The following is a 19,936-nucleotide window of genomic DNA, read 5'->3' on the forward strand; positions in this document are numbered from 1 at the left end:
TGCAGGCCTGCGTCATTTCACTGAATGAGTGCATACGCTCCCGCGAGAACCCCAGATCGGAGACCGCCGGTGCCCGGTTGAGAGAACCTCGGGCTAAAGCCTTGGCGGCCTCGTTTCCGGGATTCCCGGAGTGGGCAGGCACCCATATGAGCTGCACGTGGTGGGGCGGGTGTGCGGCGAGGGAGTTCAGGAAATCTCCCACGAGCAAAATTTAGTATGGCAGTTTTAGAATCAGATAGTATATATCGTGCCTCCGTGCGTGTGATGGTCAGGCCAATGGTGGCCTCTTCCGCCTCCTCCGAAGTGGCAGCCGTTAACCACAGGCGGGCTGATGCGGTAGTCTCCTTTGATGACACCATCCCAGGGAATGCTAAAAATCTGCCTGAACAGTTTTGCAGTTTTTAGAGATTGGCATTTACTGAAGGGTTCCTGACAATCATTTCGCGCCAGCGACTAACTGTTTTTGTCGCAGGAAGAAGAAGACAGGCTCTTGGACATTTTCCTCCACACAGAAATCTGCGAATGTGCAGATTATCTTAGTATATTCGGTTCTCCCTATGGTTTACACACCTATGCGCATTTTCTTCCTGCTCTTACCTTTCTGCTGAGGATTGAGCAAACCGTGCTTCCGCACAACTATTGTTTCCTAACACACTGCCACAACATCTATCTCCCAACAAAGATGAACTTCAGAGCACTTTTATTTGTTTTTTTCTGGGCCGCATTGCAAAGAAGAAATATTGCGGATCATGAACCCAGCTGTACCGTCGTAGAGCTCGACGTCGGTGACGGCGCAGTGAAATAGCTTAATGGAGCGTGCATGATCCGCCTGAAAATACAGAATACATTAGCGTCAAGGACATTTCATTGCATAGCGGAGATTGCGTCACCACGCTAGATTAATATCTAGACGCTGGAATGCATTTCGACATTTAACAACTTTATCAGCTTATTGACGCGCAGAACGTTATAGTTTGAATAATGAGTCAGAAAATTCGGAAAAGGAGGGCATTGTTCCATCAGATCGCTGCAATGAATGTTCTGAGCACTATGCTCTGATCGGGAGAACGGTTCCTAGCCAGCGGTCGGCAAGTGACCGCACCCCCGATAGCGCACATTTCTGCTTGTTTTTGTTCGAACACTCATTGTTCTGAGTAAAGTACAGTTGTGTTGGATGGGAGGACACATTCAAGTCTCGATGTTGACAAAGATGTGGCCCGTACGGAATTTTAGTAAGCTTTCCCGAAATTTATCTCCCGATCCCCGGGATTGTGCATGCAGCAGACTAGGACAATCCCATCCCGGATGCCAAGCTTTCTAAACACCTTCTCCACCCGCTGGATAGGAGTAACTGCCTGACCCACCGTGGCTACAAGTAACAGACAATATATAACGGTGGAGTTAGGCTGTGCCTTTCAGATGTATTCCGACAGCATCATGCTTCTGCACTTTTATCTTGCCAGAAGTTGCGCAAAGGGCATTGGAGAAAGATGAATGGTATACCGAATACCAGAACACAATATGGTCAGCCAAGACGCGCAAATTTCTTCGGATAATAGCATCTCGACCCAGAGAATGCTGTGTCCATGAATCCGGAATATAAGTGCATGAAAAATTGTACCAGAGTAAAAGCTGTTATGAAAAAGTGAAATCCTGCAATTAAATATGTAGCACTTAAGCTAAATTTTTTTTTACAGAGTGGCGATATGTTGACTACTTGAAAAAGATTGTTGCAGCAATCGGTAAATGTGGACAGGAAATTCGCTTATGTTATTGATTTCACATATACTTCAGACCGTAAAATGTAACCTACTGTTAAGGGGGGAGTTCACTTCCGTCAGGTATTCTCCATGAAAAAAAAATGATTGTTTAGAAAATTGATCCTAGTGCTCTACGGTGTTAGAATACGCGTGACGAAGGCTACTTAGTCGCGTTGGGATAGGCTTAATAAATGGATCGGAGTTAATTTGATGGTTACTATTTTTGTGTAATAAAAATGCATCAATGTTCCACGGGCCGAAATGCTGTGGCTGACTTTCGCAAAGAAAACTAATCAAGATATAACAAGACGCCTAGCAGAGACGAGGGAACAAATAGCAAGAATGATCTGCAGATTACCTAACAACACAAGACGGATGGAGGAGAATGACACCTTGCAGATAGTACAGGCTTTCACAATAAGCAGAATTGTGGACGTGGCGACGTAGCTTAGATTGAAAACCCTTCCTTATAAAAAGGGATACAAAGAGCCCTCGGCGAATCACCGCGCCTTCAGAAAAGCTACTCAAGCTGGCAATACACAACACACTGCATGAAATAACTGAAGCCCTCCTAACATGGCAGACATGACCCCTAGTTATGAGTAGGACCGAAAGCACAACGCGAGACACACATGAATGCCCCGAACCGGCGAACACCATACAAGTAAATACCATACCAAGGATATGCGACTGGTACCCTAAAGAGGAAGAAGAGAGGCAAAGCTGAAGGGATAGAAAAACAATGCAATGACATTAGACACGCATTTACAGAGGTGGCAGGGCCGGCTGGAGGCATCATGGCGACAGACGTCAGAGAAAAAACTGCACAACGCAAGGAGTGTGAATGAATACATCACGAGAAGGATATGGCCGGCAACCTTTAAAATCCTGAGGGGCATAAAGCCGAAAATCAAGCAAGGCTGGTAGGGACACAGCGATCAAGTCGTAGAGGGAACGAAGGCGCACCTGCCTGCGAGCACTCCTTCCCCGGGGATGCCATCACTACGCATCCACTGTTCCCGCTGATGCAGACCCCAAGGCCTACGCATGCACTTACTCTTGCACCCTTAGCTTCCACACAGAAATCTACGAATGTGCAGATTGTCTCTTAGTCTCTTCGGTTCATGTGCATGGTCATATTATGCGTTATACTACTCTGGGGTTTTCACGTACTCGTAACGCCCGCCTATTGGGTACGGCTGGTGCTTTGTTCAGAGCCAAGTTTTTCTGAACGCTCTGCTACACGCACATGTGTACCGCTAAGGCGTTTTGCGCACTCAGACGCACTGTACAAAGAATAGCCCTAAAGGAAAAAAATCAACAAGATGATAAATGCTCGCATATAGAGGGAGTAATAGACAACGACATAGATGATAAATGGGGGATGTGAATAATAAGAAAGCTCTACACCATAATTTCAGGCAGACGCAACACCATGTACAAAATAGCGACCATCGCACAGGCCTAAGATAAAACCATGTTCATAATAAAAAAAGCATTGCTCCTTCAGAATAAATATTTACTTGCCACTAATGGACTGCACTTCTATTTATTGCCCTGTGCGCCCGATTTCTTTAAATAAATCGGATTAACATCCCCCTCCCGCCTTTTTTTAATTCCCCGCAAACAATAGGAGGAGTCGACCAACGCATGGAGTGCTTTTCAGGAGGTAAATAAAAATAAAAATAGGTGTGGACTCGATCACTACGCATCACTCCGCCGATGGCAGAGCGGCCCTTATAAAAATGGTCTATAGACTTTCTGTAGACTTTTTATAGACTCTATAGACATCCTATAGACTTTTACTTTTGTCTATAGACAGTCTATAGAAAATCTATAGACTAAAGTCTATAGCTGCCTCAATTTCCTTTTGTCTATAGACTCTCTATAGACTAAAGTCTATAGCTGCCTCAATTTATTTTAGTCTATAGACGGCCTATAGATTCTCTATAGACTTAAGTCTATAACTACCTCAATTTCCTTTCGTCTATAGACGGTCTATAGACACTCTGTAGGCTAAAGTCTATAGCTGGCTCAATTTCCTTTTGTCTATAGACGGTCTATAGACTATCTATAGACTGAGGTCTATAGCTGTATCAATTTCCTTTCGTCTATAGATGGTCTATATTCTCCTTATAGACTGAAGTCTAACTATCTTCATTTCCTTTCGGCTATAGACGGTCTATAGACTCGCTATAGCCTAAGGTCTATAGCTGCCTCAATTTCGTTTTGTCTATAAACTCTCTATAGACGAAAGTCTATAACTGCTTCAATTTCCTTTCGTCTATAGACGGTCTATAGACTCGCTATAGACTAAAGTCTATAGCTGCCTCAATTTCCTTTTGTCTATAGACTCTCTATAGACTAAAGTCTATAACTGCTTCAATTTCCTTTCGTCTATAGACGGTCTATAGACTCGATATAGACTAAGGTCTATAGCTGCCACAATTTCCTTTTGTCTATAGACGGTCTATAGACTCTCTATAGACCAAGGTCTATAATTGCCTGAATTTCTTTTTGTGTATAGACGTTCTATAGACCAAAGTCTATAGCTGGCTCAATTTTCTTTTGTCTATAGATGGTCTATAGACTGTCTATTGACTAAGGTCTTCGCTGCCTCAATTTGCTTTCGTCTGTAGACGGTCTATAGACTCTCTATAGACTACGGTCTATACCTGCTTCAATTTCCTTTTGTCTATAGACGGTCTATAGACTCCCTATAGACTACAGTCTACAACTACCTCAATTTCCTTTCGTCTATACACTGTACACTACAGATAGTCTGCTGTCTATAGACCAGTCTATAACAATCCTAACTTTATCTAACAATGTTCGATACACTGACTTTCGACTAAGTATAGAACAATGTCAATTTATTTTTGCACTGCATGCTGTGGGGACCTCATCTCGTGATCGCAACTATGCCGACAGTCCTCCACCTCCTTCGCTATTACGGAAATTAAAAAAGTATTGCGTGAGGACATTACAACACCCTCCTGTATATAGTTTTCAGGAGCCTTGACAACCTCCTTTTCGTTGATATATATCGTGACGAATATTGTCAATACAATTAAATATTTAATGCTAACAAGTAAGCAGAGGAAAGGCAGCCGTTCTTGGTGTAAGGGCGCCGCAATCTGTACTACATCGAATGAATACGCTGTCCGTTAAAGGAATCGCTCGACACAATTCCATTCCATCTTTCGATCGTTACTGTCCAACGCGCTGAAATCAGAAACATTTCATCAACGCTTCTACATTTCTCTTTAAAACGTGCTGAAAATAAAGAGGGAAAGACGGGTGTGGGAATTCAAGGAAGCGCCTATCCCTTAGAAACACCTCAGAATAGTCTCAAAGAGCCTGGTCTTCTGTGCGATTAACATCTCCTATTTATACCTTTGCAGTTCGTATTCACCGACGCAACAATCACAAGTGCACCGACGCAACAATCACAAAGCCAGTATTTTTTCGTTCCTACCCTTGCACCTGTTGCTTCGGAGCCGATGACACGCTGATGTCGAGCATATCAGTTTTCTAAACACGAACACACGCTAAAAAGATGTTATGCTATGCAAAATTATAATTATTATTTGATAATTGTATCACATACTATTCGGTGGGAGATGCGGCGCGTATACGGTCAAGCAGTTCGATTTCGGTTCTGTTTTCACAAAAACAATAAGGTTTTTAGAGGGTAAGCGAAGAATTTATGCTTATAAACCAATTGCCTTCTGTGGTCTTGGATATCAGATCAAGCTGCACACGGCAAGAGTGCGAGCGATAAAGATACGACCGTGATATGGGTTTCTGTTTCACGTTTTACCGTTTTACCGCGAGACGGCGGAAAATCATTCGGGCTGCAAACAACCCTGTGCGTGGCTGCGTCGGTGGCATGGAGCATGACGTCACAATCTTGAAGCCTAGTCATAAAAAATATAATGGAAAGAATCATGGGAAATAGGCCCTCACGTGACAAGGCAGTGGTAGCTCTTAGCCGGATTTCGGTTGCGGTTTCGCTCTTTCGTTCTACGAGCAACTGCGCGACCATCTGCTTGTGTTAACTGACGGCTCCGTGGTGAGCGCAAACTGCTCGCTCGCCGCAGCGGCCACCGTCCCCGAGCGACGCGTGCGCTAACTGCGGCGCAGTGGAGATATTGGAGCACATGCTCCTTCGCTGTGCCGCTTCTGCAGTGCCGCGTCGCGAGATTCTCGCGGCCTGCAGGGCGCTGGGAATCATCCCGGACAGTCTCGAAGCGCTCCTGTGGCCGCGCGGCAGTGCGCGCACCCGTGACAGAACAATGGTGAGCCTCTGTGCGTTCATCGAGCAGGCGGGCTTGACTTCCCGCTTGCTCTTCGCCAGGTAGTGCACCCGTGACACGAACGCTCCGTGGGTGCTACCTCGGACGGTTATACGCGGCCGGGCGCCCCACCGCGGCCGCTAGTGCAGTGTGCCGCGCGCGCGATTAGTCCGAGAAAGGACGCAACGAGCGCGCGGCTATGTATACATACAGTTTACTTCTTTTTGTAAGTTACTGTGCGCAGTGGCCGGGAGACCCCGCGCAGGGGCAGACGTAAAGCCGCCGGCACTCTCTCTCGACAGCGAGAGAGAGAGAAATACTTCACTGCTGCATTTCACGTCGGAACCGCGTATGTGCGCGAGCGTATTCGGCACGACTTGTGCCGGGCCCATGGGCGGGCCGAAGTCCGCCTGAGAAATAGAATCTTGCGCAGCGCGCCGAAGCGCTCGTCAAAACACGTCCGTCCGCCGTGTGTGCTCTGGAAGCCGCTGCGCCCTTTTTTAGAGGCTCGTTTCTTCGTCTACTCTCGAGTTCTCCGCTTATAGCATGCGCTGAAATAAACGCTCCGTATGTGAGTAGAACGACGAAAGGAATTCCTCTCCATTCTCTTTATGAACCACAGTTGAACAGTGACGAGGTCGCGGCCGCACCCTTTGATGAAAAGTTTACCTGCAGTTTTCTACAGTGCACCCAAAAACTCAAGAGTGTAATCAACAGAAGTGTTGAGACGCGGAGCCTTCAGACAACCTCGAGCTCGGTACGCATTCCGCCAAAGCTGCAACACAGGCGCTGCGCTTCTGCGCTACATCGGAGCACGGACGTTCACTAAAAAGCACCGCTGGTTGGCAGTCTGGTAACTGTGGAGGAGGGCCTATTTCCCATGAGTCAGAGGAGGATGGCTTGCAGAGGCTGAGCGCACTCTCTCCTAGTTTTTTTTACCTCCATGGTCGGTGGCGTCGGCGTTTTTTTCGCTGATTACGTTTTCTTCGAAATCCAGCTTCACCGTCCGCTTACGGTAAGTCTATACGTTTATATTTTATTCATTTGGTCTCCTAAACCACTCTAAGCAGAGCTGTGTGTGCAGAACAGATTATGTGCGCAGTGAGAAACGTCCTATCTTCGTTTCTAAGGCGGATGCCATCGGGTTCTCGACTAATGCCGCTTATCTCTGTGCCGCTGTGTTTACTAACGCGCGGAAAGGCAGTCTGTGCGATGCCCTTGATGATAAGCCGCTCCCCGCGAGGTGTCTACTAGATTTTTCGTGTTTCAAGGTAGATGCGCGGCCAGAAATGTTGTTTAGCCTGTGAATGACGGCCGAAATGGAACTGTGCGTTAGTTAGCGCCGTGTGAGCTCAATTTACTTTGCACCTCCGAAAACGTACTTACATACACTCTCGTTCTGTGGTGGATTACATTTATTTTCTAATCTTTGTGTTATCGCCTGTGTGGACCTTGGAGTGCTGTTCTTTTGAGGTGTGCATTTCTTGCTACGTATGGACGCTCGCTCGGTGCGCGTCGTGGACGCCGACGTTTCAGCAAAGGTGTCTTGTAACGCTACAGACTGGAGCGCGAGACGCTTGTCAAAGTTGTAGTCAAGCGGCGCTGGAGGAATGCGTATAGTGTGATGGTATAAAATTCTTTGCCGGCGCGAATGGCCGGCGTGCTCAAACACCGCGAAGAACCCACGAGCTCCATCCCGTCTCCCCTTCGTTGCACACGTACGGATTCCTCCATGTCTGTCATCAGAGCCGTTGGCCGCCGCCGCTGGCCTGCGGGCACTTCATTTTGAAAGCTGGGTAAAGGTCGGCTCGACAAGAGGTGGCTTACATTTCGTTCCGAGTGGTTCGTTCATGAATCCCGCTCACGCTTGCACAGATTTCTAGAATACCATTTGCGCGAGAGGCAAAGTATGTGTTTCTGATTTCAGACTGCTACGTTACGAAAGCGGCGATGTAATTCGCCGCTTATTTGCGCCTAAAATTAAATTAAGCTCTCGCGTTATTATAGCTGCGCCTGTTGAAGCCGTTAATTGTTTCATTGAAATACTTCCTACTTTGAGCGCGTTCAATGCTTTAGTTGATTTTTCTAGCAGCGTTGGGTTAGGCTACCTCAATGCAAGAAAGACACCTCTTTACTGCGCTCTTCGGTCTGCACTTGAAGGAAAAACTAAGTGAATTTCAGACGGTATTTTATCATGACAGTAATTTGTTGTCTCAAACTCGCGACTGCTTTTGAAACGGCGCAGCTGCAGGCTCTGTGTGCTGTATGAGTTTTCTGAATAATGAGCGCGGCATGGAAGCGCTGCAACCCGCTTGTTTCTAAGAGCGCGCGCAGATGTATGAGTATGCTGTTCCATCTCTGTGCTTCAAGTTATAGGCGCAAATCTGTGGTGAACTGGTTGCTTGTGCCTGCTGGTTTTGAATAGCTTGTGCCCGTTTGAGTATCGGCTTACGTGCACCCAGCCAAATCTTTAACTGGCTCTGGTGTTGCATCGATAAATGCACCTTGTAAAAAAGGTGCCTTTTGGCTACACTGCTGGCATATTCATGTTGTAATTTGGCACGTGAGATGGCATTTCACAGTTCCTCCTTGTTAATATAACGTTTGAGTGGAATACTTGCGTGTTTAGATCAAAGTTATCAGAAATATTCATCGTCTGCCACTACGAAGAGCCGAAACAAGCGGAATACGCTGCAGTGGTTCTGGTGGCGCATTTGCACTTACTCTGGGTAAACGACTTGTCCGCCATGGAAGGAGTGGTAGTTTACCCAGAGGATGAGGCCATATGGACCAGATTCATTGCTGCGTCTGCCGCTTGTTTCAGCTGTTCGTAGTGGCAGACGAATATTTCTGATAAGGTTGATCTAAACACGCAAGTACTGCACTCAAACATTATATGAACAAAAAGGAACCACGAAATGACATTTCACTCGTCAAATTACAGCATGAATATGTCATCAGTGTAGCCGAAAGGCACCTTTTTTACAAGGTGCATTTAGCGATGCAACACTGGAGCCAGTTAAAAATTTGGCCGGGTATAGCAGGCTTCAAGCAGGGTATTTTGAAGCGCTTCTTCTATAACGGTTATAAGAATAAATTCTCCAATATTCTCCTTTTTGGATCCCTGTGTAAGGTGCACTGAATCTGTATTTTATGGAGGTGGCATTCTTAACAGCTCCTTGCGAGTCAATGCAGATATGTGGCACAATTGTTCGAAGTGTTCTGTTAAAAATAATGTAAAAGGATTGCCATACAGAAATCAGTATCAGTACTGGATTCAGAGTAGAGTGCTCCAGAGATTATGGGTCTTTGTTCCAATGTTTTATGAAGACATTTATAATCTGTCGTGTATTTACTGAAATGAATGCGCCGGCATGATAGCTCAGTGGCTATCATGTTCGTCTGGCGACCTGAAAGATGCAGGCTCGATTCCGGCCTAGGCGGTCCCATTTTAATAGAGGCAAAATGGTAAAGACCTGCGTACTCTGCACAGGTGGCCGAAATTATTCCGCAGCCTTTCACTTCAGCGTCTCGTAGCCTGTGTCGCCGTGGGTCTTTGAACCCCATAAAACCAAACCAAAAAATCAAGATTGCCTTTCTAGAATGGCATAGCCAGGATATGCCTTGCATTGTAAAGCACATGTGGAGAGATGGAATGGGAACTTTTTTTGAGTTCCTCAGTTATTTTTTTCCTTTGTGCTGTACAGGTGAACATGCCCGGATGATTGACTGCAGACAACAGGCCGCAAGAATGCTTCTGAGGAAACTAGCCAGACTGTTACTTTCAACATTTATGTTACTGTGGTGCATTCTTATGGTCCATGTATTGCATATTCCCAGCCTGGATAGCTTGGAAATAAAACTAAATTTGTAAGTATATTGATTGTGTCATTTGTGAACTCTGTCTGGTGACATTTTTCAACGGTTGTAGACTGTCTATAGGCAGTTTATAGATAATGGTCTACTAATATTTAGTAGACAGAGGTCTATAGACAATGGTCTATAGCACTTCCAGGCCACACAACTGTGGAATGTCTATAGACAGTCTATAGACATATGTCTACTGAACCAGTAGACTTTTGTCTGTAGACTGTCTATAGACAGTAATCTACAGGAAGTCTATGGCAATAAGTTTATAGGTCGTCTATAGACAAGTGTCTATAGACGGTCTATAGACAACTCTATAGGAAATGCATGACCATAAGTCGATAGATAGTCTATAGACTGTCTATAGACCTGTGTCTATAGACTTCCTATAAAGCTATAGACTTTCAGTAGACATTTGTCTGTAGACTGTCTATAGACAAAAGCCTACTAAAAGCGTATGGCCATAAATCTATAGACAGTCTATAGACCAGTCTAAAGGATTTGTCTATAGACAGTCTATAGACTTCATAGACTAAAGTCTATAGACAGTCTGTGGACTTTCTATAGAAATTGTTATTAGGGCAAGCCGACACGGGACCTGGAAGGTTGGGCTACTCCTCCCACAATTTGCGGGAAATTAAAAAGAAAGGCGGGAGCCCGAAGCTAAGCCGATTTAAATTAGGGAAATTTGCCGCACAGGCCAATAACTCAAAGTTTGCAAGAACACTCGGAACCTGTAGATCGAGTTCCAGCGGTAAAAATACGAGTTCAGATTCCTTCTCCAGTGCACTTTTTGAGACTCGCATACTATTCGGCCCTAATAGTCTGATTCAACTCATGAACGAAGTGGTGAATGCCTCTTGATGCAGGCCTTCCAGCCAATGACTTCCACCGCTTGTGAAGTCATTGCTCATCCAATCAAACCGTGGTTAATCATTTTCCTGCAAAGGCTGCAAAGGCTGCAAAGGCTAATCAGAAATAACAGCCATTTAACGACATAGCAGTGTGCTATGAAGACTACATGCCCTGGAGTGTCCATCTCTCAATTACCTATTCATACGCACCGTTATTCATACGCAGCTTCACTGCCATGGTGGCAGGTGAAGCTTACCACACCATCAGAATAATATTCCTTCTTACCATTTCCTTTAGGGTGTCTGTTGTCTCCGCCCAGTACCATTTTTTTTTTGCAGACAAATCGGTCCCAAGATGTGGGTGGCCGTCCTGCGCATGCCTGTAAAAGATACAAATACGCGTAATTTGTCATTTATTACGGGTCATTATGACCATCCGCTGAAACGCTTCTTGTGATCCTTTCAATGGCGACGCGCCTAACCTGGCGCCTTAAAAGGGTACATGAGACACGTGCACGAAGGCTGCACTGCCATGGTGGCAGAATAATCGGCAGAGCATGGCAAAATAAAAAAATTAGGCAGTGGTTTAGCTCCGGTTAAGCCTGGATATACACACATTCACACCAAGTATGAGTCTTCGGAACTGAGCCGGCTTATGAATATTTGAAAACGGCGTTTTTTTTAAAAAATTAGCGGGCCGATTGTTGTCGGGAAAATAGACGTCACTAGTCTCGAGACGTTGGCAGGCCGCCATACGTTGTCATTCGCTGGAGTCACGGCAGCCACGACGTCAGGGGCACGCTCCCAGTAGCCATGAAAATCGTCTGCTCGAGCCGCCGCGCAATTCCCTCGGGCATGCGCAAGCCAGGGCATTGCCTTCACGCATGTTTTCAATTTACCTCTACCGCCTCTTTCTGTCGGCAGTTCGGGAACCCCTCGCAGTGCCTTTCTCGCAGTGACAAGCAAAGAAATCCGACGTGCGCCGTGATCCAGGAAGGCGAAGAGAGACCGCAGAGACGCTGCCGACGCTGCTGCTGGGGTGCTTGGAGGGTGTGTTAGCGAATGACGTATTCTTGGGCGGGGCCCAGTCCCAGAGCTGTTTTCTTTAGTTTTCTTGGTGCTTCGCGCGTACGAGTTGAGGTGGGAGGAGAGGAGCGTGATTTTTAATCGTCTATAACATCGTTGTTATTAACGCTAGCTGAAAAATTCCTGTGCTGGGGTGGCGAGTGATTGAATGCCTATCTCTCGTCTGCTTTACGTAATCGCAATTTGGCGTATACTTTTCTCATGAGGAATATTGGTAAACTGCCATGATGCCTGAACTGCTAGAACTTCACCACCAATTGCGAACTGCATTTCTCTCTCAAGGCAATGTCATCAGCTAATCGCAGATTACTTAGGTATTTTCTATTAACTCTTATCTCCAACTGTTCCCATTTCAGACCCCGGAACACCTGCTGTAAACAGTCGGTGAATAGCATTGGTGAGATCGTGTCTCCCTGCTTGACGCCTTTTTTGGAATTTCATTGCTGACCATGGAGATGGCAGCTGTGTAATCGTTATAAATATCTGCCAAAATTTTCATGTAATACTACACCCAGATTCTGCAATGCCTGCATGGCAGCCGATGTTTCCAATGAGTGAAATCTTTTCTCGTAATCAATGAAGGCTATGTATCGCGGTTGGCTATATTCAGCGCATTCCTCTATCACCTAACTGATAGTGCAAAAAATGGTCTATTGTCGAGTATCCTCTACGAAAGCCTGCCTGATCATTTGCTGGATTGCCCCTGACCCTATTAGCGATTACCTGTGTAAATACCTTCTAGGCAATGGACAGTAAGCTGATTGATTTGTAATTGATGAAGTCCTTGGCGTCTTCCTTCTTATAAGATAATCTTAGCGTTCTTCCAAGGCGAGGTTTCCACTGAGTGCAATTCTTTCTCGTAATCAATGAAGGCTATATATAGCGGTTGGTGACAATCTCTCCTCCGTCCTTCAACAAATCTGCTGTTACCTGATCCTACCAGCTTTCCCCCTTGGCATTGCTCCGAAGGCTTTCATAACTTCGTCCTTCGTTTCTGACAGTATGTCCCATTGCTGTGCTGTACTGCCTCTTCCAGTAACGTTCTGAGTACCTTCGTTACTGTATAGACGTGTGTAAAACTCTTTGGCTGCTTTAACTATCTTATCCATATTGCTAAGAACATTGCCCTCTGTCTCTTAGCTGATACATCTGGTTTTTACCCATGTTCTTTACTACTTTTAAGCTAACTACGCTCGTTAGAGCTTGCTCGATTTTCTCCATGTTGAACTTCCTGATGCCGGCTGCCTTCGCTTGCAGAATTGAACAGCTCTGCATTGGGCCCATTGAAACAAAAATACGCGTCAGCGCAGCTTTCACCGATCGCTACGTATCACTCCGCCCATGGCAGAGCGAGAGGCCCCCACGGGACTGGATGAAAGGTTGGCTGACTCCTACCGTCCGTAGCAAGTTCAAGAATTGGCGGGAGCTGGGACGTTTAATCTAATTTAAATTAAGGAAATCGGCTGCACAGCACACTATCTTGAAATTTCTCAGAATGCTCGGAATGTGTATATCTAATTCCCGCGGTAAAAAGACGAGTTCATATTCATCTTCAGTGCACCTTTAAGGTAGCTAATGATATCCTAGTTGAAAGCAGGAGAAAGAATTTTTCTTTGCAAAGCTCGCTGCGTTGTTCCTACCTTTGTTCCTGTGGCCTATCTGGTTTTGATCATGCCTCTGTCGCAGTAAAGCTCGTACTGTAGTCTATGTGTGCAATATTAATGCAACAGTAGTGCAATTATTTGCGTGCAATAGTAACTGTGCTCCTGAATGAACAGCCAAGTACGTTACGAACCAGGACGGAGTCCATCCGTATACAAAGGAAACAGTTGCCTTTGCGAATTGCCGTCGCCTCTTAGATCTGTACAAAAATCACCGCGCCCCTTATGATCCGGATCAGCGGTCGCTACCTGCCCAGAATAGACATATTCTCTCACTACTTTCAGCACTTCGCCACCAATTGCGAGCTGCGGTTCCCTGTTAAGGCAATGTCACCAGCTAATCGCAGATTACTTAGGTATTCTCATTAACTCTTATCCCCAACTGTTCCTATTTCATGTCGGTTGGTCGGTCGGTTGGTTGGTGAGGCTATGGACGCCGTTCTTTAACGGTAATTTCCTTTTAATATCCTTTTATGATATTTTAGCCAACTTCGATAGTAAACAATATCAGTTTATGCTCAGAGCATAGCCAAATGAGAACCTCGCTACTTAGGGCATATTTTTCTGCACACCTATATCCTTAGATCTACAACTGACGAAATACAGTGACATACTGACGCATCATTCGTTTTTTTTTTCATGCGGCGAAGCAAAGCGAGCGAACGAAGATCTTTTCGTAAAGTAAAATGTTCTTTAAAGAAGCCCCATTACGTGCTCGGCCATGGTAGGGCAAGAGAGAATGTGTAGGAAAATAGCACTTTCTCTACTTTCTATGTGAAGGCTGGAGGTTAAAAATAAAGACAAGGTCAGCAGCATCGTTCGCGGAGGCGAGCGTGCACGTGTTTTTCTGCCACTGTTGCATTTTTTTAAACTATCACGCTCTAGCACAGTGCATACTATATGGGAAAGCGGAGGACTACTCGTACGTACAGTAACGCCCGAGTTTTCACTTGCATCTGTATCCTGAAGGCTTTGAAACAGGGTTGTCAGACACGTTTCCTTTATGTATGCCTTGAAATGTCGTGGGTAAACTGTTTGCAACGATGCGTTCAAGTGCTGTCGCTCAGAATGATCGAGTCCCGAGCGCATAAAACTGCATAAACTGGACTGTCGGCGGTGTGTCTTTATGAATAGTGTTCCATGTCATTTATTTAGGGCCCTGCCAAAGTCTGGCGTTATCATTATGGCAGTGCTCACGTAATTCATTATAGTACTGCTAACTCTAACTTTATATTGGTGCATTACTAAGGTTAGAATACCATAAAATGAATGAAGTGAGAGGGCATTTCCACATTGTATCGAAATGTTTTGAAGAGTGAACTAGGTATAGTAGAATTCTATTCCTTGTCGCCATTCCTTTGTCCCTGATTATTCCTATTATAATCACCCCTGTAGAATAATATTCTCACACCCCTCTGTCCTTCGATTATTTTCTTACGGTATGCACACAACGAACCTTCTGCATTCACTGGTTCTTACTGAAGGGTCCATGAGGAGATTTGCACTTTTGCACTCCCCTTTGCCAGTTTTGTTGAAGTGGGTCAAAGAAGCCACTCCAACTGAGGTACTGAGTGCAACCGACTGCGGTAGTACCTCATTCGCCTCTCGTGCGAGCTCCTGCATAAGGTAAAAAAAAGGTTTGCAGGTTTACAGCAGCATTTAGAAGCATTACAAACATTTATAACATGCCTGCTATGCATCATCCTAATCTTAACACTCTGCACCGCGTCGGTTGTGGGGCGGCAGTGATGCAGGAAGACCAGCTTTAATAGTCCCGCCTCAGTATGAGGCTCTGCCGCCGCGGTGGCTCAGCGGTTATGGTGCTCGGCTGCTGACCCGAAAGACGCGGGTTCGATCCCGGCCGCGGCGGCTAGAATTTCTTTGGAGGAGAAATTCTAGAGGCCCGTGTACTGTGCGATGTGAGTGCACGTTAAAGAACCCCAGGTGGTCAAAATTTCCGGAGCCCTTCACTACGGCGTCTCTCATAGCCTTAGTCGCTTTGGGACGTTAAACCCCATAAACCAAACCAAACCATCAGTATGAGGCTCTTTAGAGAGGCGCACCACGGCAATCGCATGCAAAAGTCACCATCGCAACTGCTGTTACGATGGATAAACAAGCACGACTGCACGCCGAGCTAAGATGATACAAATGAAGGCTTTACTCTATTCATCTATGACTCATCATCCTGTGTAAGTTAAATACATGGATTTTAGGCAGGTATGTTTCTGAAGAGTTGCTTTGCTGCCGCCCCATATGGCAGCCCACGCGAGTAGGTTAAAGCAGTCGCGATAGATAGACAGCTGAACTTGGCATATATCTTGCCTGCATTTTTTTTTCTTCATTTCTGGCATTAAGCAGTATTGATAGACGTAGAGACTGCCAAGCAACCGTCAGATGTAGTGTCCTTGACCACACCTATTCTTTCAGGGCATTGGAGTTCGATCCACTGCTGACCCAAAGCCAGGCACTCACCGGGCTCAGCTGCTAAAGCGAGCCAAAGCGCCCACTTAACAGCACGTAATTTATGGAGGTATGCTTCCGAAGAGTAGTTTTTTTCAACTAAAAATTGTCGGCGAACAGAAGCCTGCCGGGTTAAGAGAGCAAGCGCATACAAACATTCGGTAACATGAATCTCGTATAGAAGGAAGTAAACACACATTGTTGAAAACAAAAACGCAGATGATGTTGGGAAATGAATTTAAATTTGTTGTTCTAAGGGTCGCCCCTCAGTAGCGACCACCATCAATTATGACTTTATAGCTTGCCAAAGTCCTTCTTGAATTCCACCTGCAAAGTAGTAGTGATGGATGCAGCACGTACGTATATTGCCATGCCTACGAAGTCAATAAGAAAAATTAGTTCACGTTGTAGCAACTGCTAGCCATTTCACCCTCTGAAAACTGATACTTCGTTCACGCTCTTGAAACGTTCAAGTAATAACAATTGTTTTTTGCACACTAGTTTAAGAATACAGTTGAGTGCATGCATGCAGATCACATATTAGGAATTGGGAAGTTTGGGCGACTGAGAGACTGCCAAGCAACCGTCAGATGTAGTTGGTTTATTGGGGTTTAACGTCCCAAAGCGACTGAGGCTATGAGAGACGCCGTAGTGAAGGGCTCCGGAAATTTCGACCACCTGGGGTTCTTTAACGTGCACTGACATCGCACAGCACACGGGCCTCTAGAATTTCGCCTTCAAGAAATTCAGCCGCCGCGGCCGGGATCGAACCCGCGTCTTTCGGGTCAGCAGCCGAGCGCCGTAACCACTGAGCCACCGCAGCGGGGCCGTCAGATGTAGTGTCCTTGACCCCACCTACGCTTTCAGGGCATTGGAGTTCGATCTCACGTTTCTACTACGTTTCTACTTGTTACCGCATTTTACACGTCTTTCTGTGCTGTGTGTTTAAGTATTGATATTTTTATGTTCCTTTATTTTGCTGTTTTTCAATGTCTGTATGACTTGCCCTGCCTTGTATGCTGGGCCCTGGCCCTCGTCAAGCTGACAAAAGCAGCTTTTAGCCCAGGTGTCCCACCAGAATTTTTTTTTCTGGAAATGAACTGAAACTGAAATTGAACTGAACTGATCCACTGCTGACCCAAAGCCAGCCACACACCGGGCTCAGCTGCTAAAGCGAGCCACAGCGAGGCAGGGAGGAAAATTACAGCATCTGTTAACTGCAAAAGCTGAAAATAAGGACACTGCTTTTGATCCTTCACTTGCAGTGCCGGCACCTTTGATGGTGTGTGTGAAAAACCTTTCCGCCCGGGGATGTAAATGCAATGGCTAAAATTATAGGTCTTGCACCTGTCGGCGCAAAGTACGAAAGGCATGTCGTAAAAAATTGTTCGGTGCAGCCGGCATCGACCATTTGAAGCCTTGCAGCTAGGTGGGCCACTTAAATCGCCTGACTTTGTGGTGTCACCACAACCTTCCCGCCGGACAAAGCTAACTAACCAGCGTGGCACGTGACAGTCAAATAATGTTTGCTCGCAAAAGGTCGCTCATTAGGAGCAGTCTGGGTCTCACAAACCCCACTGATGACAGTGCCCTCCATCACAGGGCAGTGGTGTATCGCTTAACTACTGCACCATTGCACCAGTTTCCTTCGAAGATATGAGTTTCCTAGCGATGTATAAATGTCTAGTGGAGGGCTAACAACTGCGCATATATGAGCGTTGGCCCATTAGCTCTACTGTGTTACACCCTTAAGGCAGAGCTTAAAGGTCCCCTCCAGTTGCTTGTCCGTCCGTCAACCAATCTCTCCAGACCACGAGAAAAGACTCAACTAGGCTCCTATCCCTACCACGCACAGACAAGAACTGCCTGAAATTGTAAACAATTTTGTTGAATAATTTTTGTTCTGGTAGCACTGTGAGATAAGGATCGTAAGCTGGCGCGCCACCTGAAGCGGCGCCTTATCAAACACTGCGTAGCATGCTTCGCTTGCCGCGCTGCCTTATGAAAGCCAAGGGGACACGCGTCGTTTATTCAGTCACTGCACGACACCCATCGACTGCACCAGCGCAAATTTTTTCAAACGCCACGCTATTGATAGCGGAAGCCCATTCGAGTTAGTATCACCATCAGTGCCCATCTCTGTTCACTAACAACAAAAACATTTATAGGCGCGTCGAAGACAGCAATACTGCCTAAGTGATTCCTGCTGCAAAAGCTACGCCCAGCACTCCCTCTAAAATAATACGCAGCTCGTAATAGCTTGTGGAAAGGGCACTTCCTAGTGTCACAGCCTGTTGGGTGTCTAATAACGACAGAGGAGCTCTAACTTAGTACACTGCAAACAAATTCCGTGAATGTTACGTACAAACCCTCCATAACAGACCAAACGCTTGCTCTGTTGCATCTAAAATGGAGGGACCATCCGTAACACATTCGTGAAGGTGGCTGGCCATATTATGCATTTTCTGAAATGTATTACTCGCCGTAACTGTTGGCCCCGGACTAGGCGCCACATGACGTCCCATTTCCGATATGTGTGGTTTACTCTTGTTCAACAATGTCCGCAAACTAGCATGGCAAATAAGCTTGAGCATGTGTAACGAGATTAACCCCATGTGCAAAGGTGAAGACTCGAGGGGGGGGGGGGGGTGATAATCAAATTAGACCCAAGTGACACATAATGTTGCTTCAATGTTGAGGAATTGCTACAAATTGCGAGCAACGTTAAATAAAGGACTTACTTTGCTATAACTTTAAAAGAAGAACGTTGAGTTCATAAAAAAATGTTTTCACCATGTTGCTAGCCACATGACAAGATAACAATAAATAAATGCATTTAATAAATAATTTAGAAATGCAGCGTAATGAGGTCAACAGTTAAAAAACATTTAGACACAGACAATGGTTAGACAACTTCTCCAAATTGAAATTGAACACCAGCTGAAAATACATTAGAAACATGATGAAAGTGCACAAGTTGAAAGCCGAATTTCCGTCTGCCGTTTGATAAGGAAACAAACTCTGAGAAAGCCAAAAGCATGGGCAAACAAATTTGTGAACGCAGTGCAATGTATCAGTCACACCATTGCTACACAACCATCAATCAAAAACTCTAACTCCTTCACGGATAACAAAAGCACAGGAACAACAAAATATTGCTCATTGCAATGTTTAATTTATTAGGTATCTATTGCCGGCCATTCATGCCTGGTCTTCCTGCGGATAAATGAAACGCTGCCAAGAAGCAGTGAGCAGCCATAATTGTTGTAGTGACAAGGAGGATGTGCACCATCGGTGCTGTTCCCTCATCCTGAGTAGGAAACAATAGCTTGTTTTTTCTGGAATGTACTCTGGAAGGGTGAATTTCCTATCCACCTTTTATTTGGCTTGCACTGACGCGACCAATCATGAACTCTGAAGCTTTGAAAAACATGTGGGCCAGTCGACAGCCACAGAAGACTGTAGAACCCTGCTAACTTGCAAAAAACCAGGGCTCAGAAAAAGTTGACAAAAAAAGAGGAGTCCTTATACGCATTTTGTTTTATATTGTCACGTAGTGGTGACTGCAGTACGGCGAACAGGAAAACAGCGAGAACGTCTTCGAAACGAAACTCTTTATTCGGGCTGACTTGCGCCCGCAAAGAACTGAATCACTCGGCGGCGGCGTAGCAACAAGCGTGCTCGGCGGTCGTCGAACAGAATCCCCGCCGCTGTCGGCCGTGCTCTTTTTAAAGCTGATAGCGAACTTTCGAGATAAAGCGTGGAAGGTTCTAGAAATTTCTGGCACAAAGTAGACACGGTTCCGCCTGAATGTGATCAATCGAGATAATTCTAGGCGCGTCTTGCGTCACAAACGAAGCGATAAAGCGGCGTGCCGGCAGCCTTGAAGCATGAACAAATAAACACAACAAACAAACGCTACAAAAATACGCGGCATTACTCCCCTC

At 45.7% G+C, this 19,936-nt stretch overlaps 1 protein-coding gene across 1 annotated transcript in view; it reads right to left on the minus strand.

Moving 5' to 3' along the window:
• Positions 1-683: 683 nt before the first annotated feature.
• LOC149337577 (uncharacterized) overlaps positions 684-19,936 on the minus strand; it is a 91,630-nt gene continuing 72,377 nt past the window's right edge. The window contains exons 5-7 of the mRNA XM_089554907.1: positions 15,006-15,143; positions 11,066-11,159; positions 684-829 (exon numbers count right to left, since the gene is read on the minus strand). Of these exons, the coding sequence (XP_089411033.1) occupies positions 807-829; positions 11,066-11,159; positions 15,006-15,143 (255 nt within the window). The 3' untranslated portion in view covers positions 684-806. The remainder of the gene's footprint in view (positions 830-11,065; positions 11,160-15,005; positions 15,144-19,936) is intronic.

The sequence above is a fragment of the Amblyomma mixtum genome, chromosome 7, assembly GCF_055824585.1.
Source record: "Amblyomma mixtum isolate Tamu chromosome 7, ASM5582458v1, whole genome shotgun sequence".
Lineage (NCBI taxonomy): Eukaryota > Metazoa > Arthropoda > Arachnida > Ixodida > Ixodidae > Amblyomma > Amblyomma mixtum.